The sequence below is a fragment of the Mesoplodon mirus genome, assembly GCF_964341445.2.
Source record: "Mesoplodon mirus genome assembly, chromosome: 6".
Lineage (NCBI taxonomy): Eukaryota > Metazoa > Chordata > Mammalia > Artiodactyla > Ziphiidae > Mesoplodon > Mesoplodon mirus.
Window position 1 is genome coordinate 5,166,801 of NC_138982.1, and position 12,679 is coordinate 5,179,479.

A 12,679-nucleotide genomic window follows, 5' to 3' on the forward strand; every position below is an offset into this window, starting at 1 on the left:
AGTTTGGGATTAGCAGATACAAACTACTATATATAAAATAGATAAACAACAAGGTCTTACTGTATAGCACAAGGGACTATATTCAATGTCATATAATAAATAATGGAAAAGAATATGAAAAAGAATGTGTGTGCGTGTATATATGTGTATATATATGTTATATACACACACATATATATCTCTATAACTGAATCATTTTGCTGTACACCAGAAACTAACACAACATTGTAAATTAACTATACTTCTATTAACTACACTTGACATTTACTCTCTGCTTTCCACTATGCTGCTTCCCAGAAATTCTTTCCAATATTCTACATGGCAATGAACAAGAATAACTGAGAGGGCTTCCCTGGTGGTGCAGTGGTTGAGAGTCCGCCTGCCGGTGCAGGGGACACGGGTTCGTGCCCCGGTCTGGGAGGATCCCACATGCCGTGGAGCGGCTGGGCCCGTGAGCCATGGCCGCTGAGCCTGCGTATCCGGAGCCTGTGCTCCGCAACGGGAGAGGCCACAACAGTGAGAGGCCCGCGTACCACACACAAAAAAAAAGAATAACTGAGAAGTCTCCCTAGGCCCGTTACTTATAAAAGTGGGGGGCTTCCCTGGTGGCGCAGTGGTTGAGAGTCTGCCTGCCTATGCAGGGGACACGGGTTCGTGCCCCGGTCCGGGAGGATCCCACATGCCGCGGAGCGGCTGGGCCCGTGAGCCATGGCCGCTGAGCCTGCGCGTCCGGAGCCTGTGCCCGCAGCAGGAGAGGCCACAACAGTGAGAGGCCCACGTACCGCAAAAAAAAAAAAAAAAAAAAAAAAAAAAGTGGGGGTAGGGGGTGAGGGAGTGGCAGTAGCCAAAAGTGGCCTCTGTACTCACGGATGTGAAGCCAAACACCTGTCCTTTAAGAAAAACAGAATGAATATGGAGAACAGAGAATAAGTAGAAAGCATCAAGAAAGCTACTCTTATGTAAAATGCAGCAAAGGTGAACCAGGAAGGGTGCCCAAGGAAGGCTCAGCCTAGTAAGAGAATACGACTCATTACTGGTGAGGAATACAAGTCAAGTCACTGAGAACATTTATGTTTGGAAATTCTTAACAAAAATTTTATTTAAGATTTCATGCCCTTGTAAAAAGTACATCACATCAAGATAGCAAAAAGGACACTTTATGAGAGACTCGCATCCACTCATCTATTTTACCTCATAATTCATTTCCTACCCTAACACGGTAAAAACTTTTTTCCTTCTTCCTTTTGTTCCTTCTGCTCTGAAAGGGCAAGTGTCATGAGGGATATCTTAATAGAATGTGCCATTTCCTTGCCAGGAAAGCAACAGCTTCCTGCTGGCTGGACTAAAGAGAACCACTGGCATTCCTTGTTCCCAGGCCAAAAAACTCTGAACTTAAATGCAACCTTTCTATTACTTGCACTATCTCTCCCTGAGCTTCTCTCTTACACACTGTACTTTAAAACAATCTTACATTTTAAGCACTCAAGAATTGCTTAAGAAATGATTGAAGGATCTAAAGTGAATTTAGTAATTAAACTTAGCAATGTTTTCCATAAAAGAATCTCTAAGTTAATAAAAATTATATGGATGGAGAAGGAGTCAACAGAAAGAAGGGGGTGAATTCTGAGAGTATATACATTTTATAACCCTTGTCTCAGAGTAAGATCAATCCTACAAAATATTTAGACTGTTAAGAACGCAATTTACACAGTAAAAATGATTTGTTTTCAGTATGAAGGTATTTTTAATTTCCTTACTGCAGGTACAATGGCATCCAAGTCATCAATTTCTGTAATAGAAAAGCAATAATAATAAAAGAATAGCTTTATCCAGTTAGGCTCAGATGAAATGAGAATCTCTATTCAAAGGCAAACTTCAGACACAAAGGCAGTATCACTAGTGCTTTCACGCCCATGAAACTTTTCTCCAATAGTGGTGATGAGTGTATCACTGATTCAGACACAGATGCTTCACAGGGCAAAAAAATGGGTGGTTTTTTTTTTTGCCCTACAAAAGCATTTGCCTTTTTGCCCTATGAAAGCAGCCTCTGACTCTGATATTAATCTCATTAGCAGTGTGCTCTTATTAACAGATCCTACTAGCAACATTTATGATATTATGTTACTGCTTCTTTAACTACATGGGTGAGCCTACATGGTGAAATCCCCAGTAGAGGCACTCTCTCTCATGGGCCCCCATCTAAGGACTTAGGGATTTCTTCTCTTGGAACACAGTCCTATCCTAATTCTATGATAAAGATTTCTCATTAGCAGGATGGCTCTTAGGTCTACCTTTTAGGATGAAGCCTATCTACCTAATAGGAGTGAGGTGTCTCAGAGTAAAATCTCAGATGCAGTGTATTATAGAGCTTAGCCTGGTCCAGCCTACAAGATAGTTCAGGTTCTTCTCTGCCAGGTTCTTTCCGAATTTGACTTCTTTTCCTAAGACTATCTTCTTCCAACCAGCCTAAGTTAGAATTCACCATCTGGAAGCTCCTAGCCACTAAGGAAGGTCCTTTCTCTGAGTATGTAGACTCCAGCCCTACTTAAGGTAAGCCCCAGTGGCAGGTTCTCTAAATTCTCACCACTTTCTTCTAGATTATTCTGCTAGTTCACTGTTCATAAACTCACTTCCTTTACATAAAACATGATTCCTTGGATTCCATCTCTCTCCCTCCATGTTTAGCTGGATTTTGATTGTTCTTCCTTTAGCCAAAACACATGACCCATGCTGTTTAAGCTCCTGACTTCAGTCAGAATTCTTGTCTGAATCCACTTATCAAAATATAGGAAAGGAAAAAAATATGGGCAGATCTACAGCAGAGAATTTGGTTCACATCTTACATTATGGTAAGGTACAAAGGTCAAGTTATTCCCTGACCCGCATTCTAAAATCACACCTGTTGAGTTGAAGCAAATGATCCTACATGAACCATGCTGAGTATCATATCTGAGGGGAAGTTGCTATAGAAGGATTCTGAAATAAGTGTTGCTAGCACACCTATTAAAATGTTTATTGGGCCTCCCTGGTGGCGCAGTGGTTGAGAGTCCGCCTGCCGATGCAGGGGATACGGGTTCGTGCCCCGGTCTGGGAGGATCCCATATGCCGCGGAGTGGCTGGGCCCGTGAGCCATGGCCGCTGGGCCTGCGCGTCCGGAGCCTGTGCTCCGCAACGGGGGAGGCCACAACAGTGAGAGGCCCGCATACCGCAAAAAAAAAAAAAAAAAAAATGTTTATTAATGACAAGAAACTCATTGTTTAGGTTAATTGCTACCCCAAAGCAAGTAAAATCATATTATTGCAGGAAACAAGGCTCTTTGAGATACAAGGCAACACATTTATACAATTCCACATCTCAAGTTAAACTTTCAAATTACATTTTCCCAAACAACAACAAAAAACAAAAACAAAAAAACACTTTCAATTTCAAATGAGCTATATGGAAAAAAAAAGAATTCATTAATAAATAAATCGCTTTAACCTTTTTTAAAAGTGGGGTTTTTTTTGGCTACGCTGCGCAGCTTGCGGGATTTTAGTTCCCCCACCAGGGATTGAACTTGCACCCTCGGTAGTGAAAGCCCAGAGTCCTAATGACCACTGGACCGCCAGGGAATTCCCTAAAAAGTGTTCTTAACAGTAAGATAAATTATTTTTATAGCCATATATAATCACACTTAAAGTAAGAGAATTGGGTCTCTATTTTGCCTATGATTCCTAAGCTAATTACATTTTTCCCCTTTAAGAGATATTACTACTGACGAATCCCTCAATCTGACCAAGAGTGTAAAATGTATCTCTTCCCTTCTACAGATTTATAAATTTATCTCCTTTCTACAGATGTTTACTTTATATTACTTCTCATCACCTTAGAAGGAAATTTAATTTGTATATCTAAAAAACACAGTAAGTAGGAACTATCTTTAAAAAAAAAAAAGAGAGAAGAAAAAGAAGGAGAAGCAGGAAGAAGAAAAAAGACACTTTCCAAGATCATAAATTCTAAGGACATTTCTCATTAGCCAATGACAGAGTCAAGGTTACACTGGGCCTAGCCAGAATAATGTCATTTCTCATTTTAAGGTCCTAAAACAAAGGCAGCCCCCAGCTCCTTAAAGGATATATGCTTCTCTGTTCTACAGACTAATCCCAACCAACTTTAACTGCAAGTTAGAAGTTTGTTTCCAGAACTGTTAGTGGTTTCCAGACACTTTCTACCACTCTGGGTAAAAACACTAATACAGTGACTAAGGAGCACTGTTTCCTCAAACCCACTGACATCTTGAGACTCAAAATTTAACCACCACCAACAAAGATCTTACCTAAGATTTCAAGTAGATCATTAGTAAATGCCTGAAATGCTGGGAAAAATTCCTCATGTTCTTCCAATTTGTTGATAATGCTTTAAAAGAAAAAATGCAGTTTACACTGAATTTCCAACTTGCATCTCACTGGACATAGAACATTTCAAAATGGAAGGAAATTGTCTTGCTAATTTAAATATAAGTTTAATGATCATTTACTTCAATCCATCCTTTTTCAGCTCTCTGTTCATCTAATAACACTTTTCTAAAAAAAAAATCTATTATCAGTGTAATCATCTGTTCTAAAGTTAAATCTATATAACATTCCTAATATAGGAACTTTCTATGTAGCTTGAGGATTTTTAAGAGACTTTTATAACATTTTATAACATTTTCTAAAAAGAATTGGCTTTTATATCCTGTATTCTATTAAACATTAAGAATAAGTATCAGTAATCAGTAAAACTGTGGGAAGGAGAATAAGACCAATAATGAGACATACATTCCTTTTAAAAGCATCAAGTATCAGAAAACTCAAGTGTCAGGTAAGGGTTCTTGGAAAACTTGCAGAACATATATTGCAGTATAAAATCTGGGGAAGGGAGGAACAGTATAGCTATAACATTTTGATATTTTAAAAAATATCAAAACATTTTGATATTTTAAAAAAACATTAGGTTTTATGTCAGAGATGCCTAGCTTTTTAAAAAAATCCTTAACATCTTCTTATCAAATAATACACGTCTCATAGTGATTAGTGATCAGTGATTGATGGTAATGTACTAAAAATTGGACTCATATATTCTGAATTCACATGAAGCTGCTAATAAAGTTTGAATTTCTCCATATATAATTTGGGAACAAGCTTATAGCAATAATGCTGGAGTCCTGACCCACCCTATGTAAACCTATAGGCCCTAGAGTCTACTTTTATCTTGAAAATACTTGACATTCTCTCCATCCCTAAGGTGTGAGATTATTTTAGATTGTCAAGTTATTTTAAAAAATGCTATTCCAAACAGGAAAGGTAATTAACTTCTGAAGTTTTGGAAGTCTTTAATTTTACCACTCCAAACATTCTGGATGGTACTTTGCAACCTTTTCAAACTAAATACCTTTGGAGGTCTTCAGGTCCCAATACCTGCATAACCTGTTCATTCACATCTTCATTAACCAGCCTACACAATTTTCCAACTCTGCTCACCAGCACACACAATGAGGATGAACTATCTGCAAAAGAGAAATAAAAGGATAGGATATTTTAAAAGAGAGTTTTCAAAATCATTAAATCAAATACTTTATGCTTCAGTTAGTCTTGATTTTTTAACTACTTTTTGTTGATTTATTAAAAATAATTCTTAAATGGGGGGCCAAAAATGACAAAGGGTCATCACCTAGTTCTAAGAGTTCCTGGAGGTTTCTCACAGCATTGTTCACTTCTCCAAGCCTAGTATAAACTTCATTCATTCGGGGATAGACTCCAGTTAAAGAAGGCACATCAAATAATTTTTGGAAGTGAGAAACAATAGCTCGCAAAATTTGAAAGTCTGGCATATTGCTGTCCTGCCCAAAAGAGAGGAAGAAAAAGATAGTTTACATCTTAAAATTATTCCAAATCTTTAATAAAAACTTTCAAAAGAGAAATAGAGTTCTAGTAGAATATCTATATCCATATCATTATTAGTTTCTAAGATAAAGAGCACATTAAAATGTGAACATTTATGTAAGTATTAGGTAGTATTACCTTTTCCTTATTTTCCACTTCTTCTAACATGGTATCTACTATAAACAACAGATCTTCAACTTTGACACCTTCATTTTCATCCTGCTTCTTTAAATTATGCCAAGGCACCAGTTCTGCAGATAGTATTTTCAAGGACTTATACAAATCCTTTACGAAAGAAACAATATGCTATTACTGATTTTTAAAGTTTTCATAATAACGCTAATAAAATATAATTATCCAAGCAGGTTTAATATATATATTAACCATCATCATTATTTTTTTTAAAATACCATTATCAGTTTAGAAAAAGTCTGTTAAATTAGTTTTCTCCAGGCCTTACATATATATATATATTGATTATCTGGAATCTGGATGTTTAAAGTAATTATATGTTATTTATTAGTAGCATATGTTATTTAAGTAATTATTTTGAATTATTGATGAAAAAAAATAAGCTTGTCCTTAACATTTTGCCCTTGATTTTTTAAATAACAGATATACTGAGATGTAATTCACATACCATAAAATTCATCCTCTCTAAATGTGCAATTCAGTAGTTTTGACTTATTTACAGAGATGTGCAATCATTACCATTATCCAGCTCTAGAACATTTTCATCACTCCAAAAAGAAACCCTGTATCCACTTACAGTCATTCCCCGTTCTCTCCTGCTCCCAGTTCTTGGGTAACTACTAATCTACTTTCTGTTTCTATGGATTTGCCTATTCTGAGCGTTTCATTAAAAAAAAAATGGAATCATACAATAAGCGGCCTTTTGTGACAGGCTTCTTTCACTTAGGATATTTTCAAGATTCATCCATGGTATAGTATGTATCTCCAGGAAAGTTTTTAATGCGAAAGGATGCTAAAGTAATTCGACTTGATTTTCATGACAGCCTACTTAGTTTTCCTGGCCTAGATATGTTGTCCTAATCTATTTAAAACTGTGCACAAGAGGCCGGGCTCCTGAAAGTTTAGAAGTCTAAGACTGGTCAATCAATAAATATTTACTGAGCATCTACTATGTGCATGGCACAGTGCTTGGCCCTTTAGAACAATGCCATCCAGAAGGAATGTAATGTGTGTCACAGTAATATTGTTTAGTATCCACATTTTAAAAAGTAAAAAGAAATAGGTGACGATTTTAATAATATATTTAACCCAATATATCCAAAATATTATCATTTAACAGATAATCAATATTTTAACTATTTTTCTCCATAATAAGTCTTCTAAATCAGGTGTGTATTTTTATACTTGCAGCACATCTCAGTTGGGACTAGTCACATTTCAAGTGATCAAAAGCTACATGTGGCTTAGTGGTTATTGTATTAGACAGTGCAACTCTAGAATACAGAAAGAAATACAGGAAATTTTTACTTTTCTCAACTTCTTATTTTAGTCCTCCACTTATTTAACACTCTCCAATTAATACCCAGACCTCACATATTAATATCTTTAATCTTTCATTTGGTAAGAAGGCAGTTATCTATTTTAGCAATTCAAGGCAACACATTCAGTGCCAAATAAATGTATTAAACAGTAAGTGCCACCAGAATTTGAAAAAAAGTCAGGAAGTCAGAGCATAATGATACTTTCATTAACCAGCGTTTTTCATCAGTAAGGTGCAATTATAAAGAAAAAGTCTATGGTAAAAGCACACCAAATATAAAACTTTGCTTGAGAATAAAAGTATATAAAGCCCATGGACTCCTACAGATTTTCAAAGCCTGTAAAGAATATTCAACCCCTTACCTTTAAGGAAGCCAGTTGATCTGCCCACATTTCTATTATAGGAACAAGATGCTCAAATCCACAATCTTGAACAAGATCTTTATTAAAATGTTGGGCTCCGCCTTTGCTCTGTTTATAAATTATTACTGGAGCTCTTGGATTGTGAATAATTGAATTGATGCTCCTTAATACCTTTAAAGAAGACCGTGTTTTTAGTTGAAATGTTTATCACAAAGTGATATATGCTAAAGGAGTGCTTTACATATCAATGTAACATCATTACCGAGTTACAGATTCATTGGACAGGATTCACCAAAACAAGTGTCTTTCAACGGACTGTACAGAACAAGTGAGTGAACAATACTGTGTTATTTTTCTTTTCTTCCCATAGAAAGCTACAGGCCTCCTGAGACTTTGATTTCTGATGCTTATTAACAAGCGGTTTTGTTGTTGCGGTTGTTTGGTTTAGAACGTGCATTTCAATGTCTTGCTTCTATTATATTTAAACTCTACTTTGAATTCCATTTTAATGGAAAAAAAATAATTAATTCCCCTTCATTAAATTACTAATGAGCACAGGAACATAGCTTTCTTCTCCCTCTGCCTCACACCAAAGATTAAGGAGGGCAGCAGAACTCCTAAGAGAAATCAGGGAGCTGATATTAGCTGAGTGCCAGAAGGTCATAGCACAATTCCCTTCCAGGAGGGTGGTGGTGAACCAAGGGGGATTACATACATGTCTAGCAGTATGTATCCATACCTCGTAGTAGACTGTTAGCAAAAATTACTGCAATTATTACTCTTCCCTACGTCCTCTCCCCTTGGCAGTATGACACTGCAGGTTCTCCCATCAAGAGGTAGAGTATTTTCTACTCCTTGAATCTGGGGTAATCTTGGGCCTTGGTTTGGCATACAGAAAAGGAAGTTATGGTGTGCCAGCTTGAAGCCCAAGACTCAAGGGGCCTTGATTATTTCTGCTCTCTCCCGTTGAGCTTTCCTGCCACATGGACCAGCCCAGGCTAGATGGTGAACGATGAAAGACACATAACCCAGTCAACCCAATCACTCTAATACAACTCCAGAGCCACTGAGCTGACTTGTACCAGATTGCAGATGCATGAGGGAGCCCAGCTGCAATCAACAGAACTGCCCAGCTGTCCAAGCACCGTAATATTAAAGGGGTGTTATTTTAAGTCACTAAGTTTTAGAAAGGTTTTTTACACAGCAGAAATAAACTGATACACATATAAAGACAAAGATAGAATAGAGCGAGGAGAGGAGGCAGCAACAAGAGAAGCCTGGGCTTCCCTGGTGGCGCAGTGGCTGAGAGTCCGCCTGCCGATGCAGGGGACACGGGTTCGTGCCCCGGTCCGGGAAGATCCCACATGCCGCAGAGCGGCTGGGCCCGTGAGCCATGGCCGTTGAGCCTGCGCGTCCGGAGCCTGTGCCCCGCCACGGGAGAGGCCACAGCAGTGAGAGGCCCGCCTACCGCAAAAAAAAAAAAAAAAAAAAAAAAACCCAACAAACTAGTGCGTTTTCAGATCACTCAGTAAATGGGTTGGAGTAACACATCACATGAGGAATATGTTACCTCCAAAATCCAAAGAGGCCTACTAGGTGTTGTGCCAGGTTTTTGGTTGTAAGAGGTGCCAGAGCAATAACTTATCCTTTACCTTAAACGGAGATCTTGACATGCCCACACCACTTGAGCCCTAGAAGTTTCACTGAAGTGGAAGGCCCCTGAATTTTTGTTAGATTTATGTCCCATCCTTCAACATGCAAATGTCTTAACAATAAGTTGCTAGTTCTTGCTCAGTAGGTCCAATCAGCATAAGGTCATCCATGTAATTGGGCAGTGTGATATCTTATAGAAGGGAAAGGTGATCAAGACCTTGTCAACTAAATTATGATATAGGGCTGGAGAGCTGATATACCCCTAAGGCATGACAGTGAAGGTATATGATTGGCTTTGCCAGTTTAAGCAAACCACTAGTGGTGGTCCTTATTGACAGGTATGGAGAAAAAAGATTTTCTCATCTCATTCAGAAACATTCTCAGAAAAACCCAGAATAATGTTTGACCAAATATCTGGGCACCCTGTAGCGCAGTCAAGTTGATACATAAAATGAACCATCACAAACACCCATATAATCAGTACCTAGATTCAATAATGGTTAACATTTTGCCATATTTGCTCACTCGATCTATATTTTGAGCTGAACCACTTGAAGAAACTGCAGACATGATAACACCTCACTCTCATACATACTTAAGCGTCTCTTAAAAGTAGGCATGTTCTCCTACAAAGTCATAATGCCATTATTATAAATAGAAAATTAACAATAATTTCCCCCACACACACCTACAGTCAGTATTTGACAAAGAAGGCAAAATATACAGTGGAGGGAAAAAGTCTCTTCAGCAAGTGGTGCTGGGCAAGCTGGACAGCTGCATGTAAATCAATGAGGTTAGAACACCCCATCGCACCAGAAACAAAAAATAAACTCAAAGTGGCTTAAAGACTTAAATATAGGGCTTCCCGGGTGGCGCAGTGGTTGAGAGTCCGCCTGCCGATGCAGGGGACGTGGGTTCATGCCCCGGTCCGGGAGGATCCCACATGCCGCGGAGCGGCTGGGCCCGTGAGCCATGGCCGCTGAGCCTGCGCGTCCAGAGCCTGTGCTCCGCAATGGGAGAGGCCACGACAGTGAGAGGCCCGCGTACCGCAAAAAAAAAAAAAAAAAAAAGACTTAAATATAAAACAGGACACCATAAGACTCCTAGAAGAGAACATAGGCAAAACAATCTCTGACATAGATTGTAGCAATGTTTTCTTAGGTCAGTCTCCCAAGGCAATAGAAATAAAAGCAAAAATAAACAAATGGGACCTAATCAACTTATAAGATTTTGCACAGCAAAAGAAACCATAAACAAAATGAACAGACAACCTATGTACTGAGGGAAAATATTTGCAAATGATGTGACCGACAAGGGCTTAATTTCCAAAATATACAAACAGCTCATACAACTGAATAACAAAAAAGCAAACAACCCAATCAAAAAATGGGCAGAAGACCTAAATAGACATTTCTCCAAAGAAGACATACAGATGGCCAATAGGCACATGAAAAGATGCTCAACACTGCTAATTGTTAGAGAAATGCACATCAAAACTACAATGAGTGCTCCCTTCGGCAGCACATATACTAAAACTGGAACGGCACAGAGAAGATTAGCATGGACCCTGTGCAAGGATGACAAGCAAATTCGTGAGGCGTTCCATATTTTTTTGTTATACAGCAGAAACTAACACACCATTGTAAAGCAATTATACTCTAATAAACATGTTAAAAAAAAAAAAACTACAATGAGGTACCACCTCATGCCAGTCAGAATGGCCATCATTAAAATCTACAAATAACAAATGTTGGAGAGCGTATGGAGGAAAGGGAACCTTCCTACACTGTTGGTGGGAATGTAAGGTGGTGCAGCCACTGTGGAGAACAGAATGGAGGTTCCACAGAAAACTAAAAATAGAGTTGCCATATGATCCAGCAATCCCACTCTTGGGCATATATCCAGAGAAAACTGTAATTCAAAAAGACACATGCACCCCAATGTTCACAGCAGCACTATTTACAAGAGCCAAGACATGGAAACAACCTAAATGTCCATCGACAGGTGAATGGATAAAGAAGACATGGTACATATATATACACAATGGAATACGACTCAGCCATAAAAAAGAATGAAATAATACCACTTGCAGCAACATGGATGGACCTAGAGATTATCATACTAAGTGAAGTAAGTCAGACAGAAAAGACAAATATCATATGATACCACTTATATGTGGAAGCTAAAATATGATATAAATAAATGTGTTACAAAACAGAAACAGACTCACAAACATACAAAACAAACTTATGGTTATCAAAGGGGAAAGTTGGGGGAGGGATAAACAAGGAGTTTCAGATTAGCAGATACAAACTACTACATATAAAATAGATAAACAACAAGGCTGTACCGTATAGTACAGGGTACGGTACTATATTCAATATCTTGTAATAACCTATAATGAAAAAGAATATATATGGATATATACATAACTGAATAACTTTGCGGTACACCAGAAATTTAATGCATTATAATCAACTATACTTCAAGAAAAAAATAATAAAAATAAAATAAAAAACCAATAATTTCCTAACATCATCAATGCTTGGACTGAAGTTTAAATATACTGATATGTATAATATGTGACTATAACCCCCTTGCCAAAAGCTATGAGTTCTACTTTATATATTATTCAAGGACAGGAAAGGGAGACTCAAAACAACCACTTTAAAGAGAGAAGAGTTGGGGCTTCCCTGGTGGCACAGTGGTTGAGAATCTGCCTGCCGATACAGGGGACACAGGGTTCGACCCCTGGTCCAGGAAGATCCCACATGCCGCAGAGCAACTAAGCCCGTACGCCACCAACTACTGAGCCGGCGCCCTAGAGCCCATGAGCCACAACTACTGAGCCCGCGTGTCATAACTACTGAAGCCCGCATGCTTAGAGCCTGTGCTCTGCAACAAAGAGAAGGCACCACAACGAGAAGCCTACACACCACAATGAAGAGTAGCCCCCACTCGCCACAACTAGAGAAAGCCTGCGTGTAACAACGAAGACCCAACGTGGCCAAAAATAAATTAATAAATTTAAAAAATACTTCTAAAAAAAGAGAAGAATAAAGCCATTTCCTTTGTTTCCACCATTAAGCCCAGGCTATTTGATAAATAAAAATAATAAAAATAAATAAAAAACCAATAATTCCCTAATATCAGGGAATTATAAACTATAAAGACAACATACCACTTTCATACTGAATTTTTGTCCCTACTCATACTTCAAGCTACAACTCACAGGTCTCCTGGTAATA

The 12,679-nt window shown here is 38.2% G+C and overlaps 1 protein-coding gene across 6 annotated transcripts in view; it reads right to left on the reverse strand.

Annotated features, from left to right (window-relative positions):
- Positions 1–1,067: 1,067 nt before the first annotated feature.
- The window catches only part of CEP70 (centrosomal protein 70), an 82,001-nt gene continuing 70,389 nt past the window's right edge, over positions 1,068–12,679 (reverse strand). For all 6 annotated transcript variants that reach the window (XM_082625132.1, XM_082625133.1, XM_082625131.1 and 3 more), the window contains 6 exons: positions 7,779–7,949; positions 6,042–6,188; positions 5,692–5,860; positions 5,413–5,527; positions 4,316–4,395; positions 1,068–1,789 (listed from right to left, as the gene is read on the reverse strand). In XM_082625132.1, coding sequence (XP_082481258.1) covers positions 1,728–1,789; positions 4,316–4,395; positions 5,413–5,527; positions 5,692–5,860; positions 6,042–6,188; positions 7,779–7,949 — 744 coding nt within the window. In that variant the 3' untranslated portion in view covers positions 1,068–1,727. The remainder of the gene's footprint in view (positions 1,790–4,315; positions 4,396–5,412; positions 5,528–5,691; positions 5,861–6,041; positions 6,189–7,778; positions 7,950–12,679) is intronic.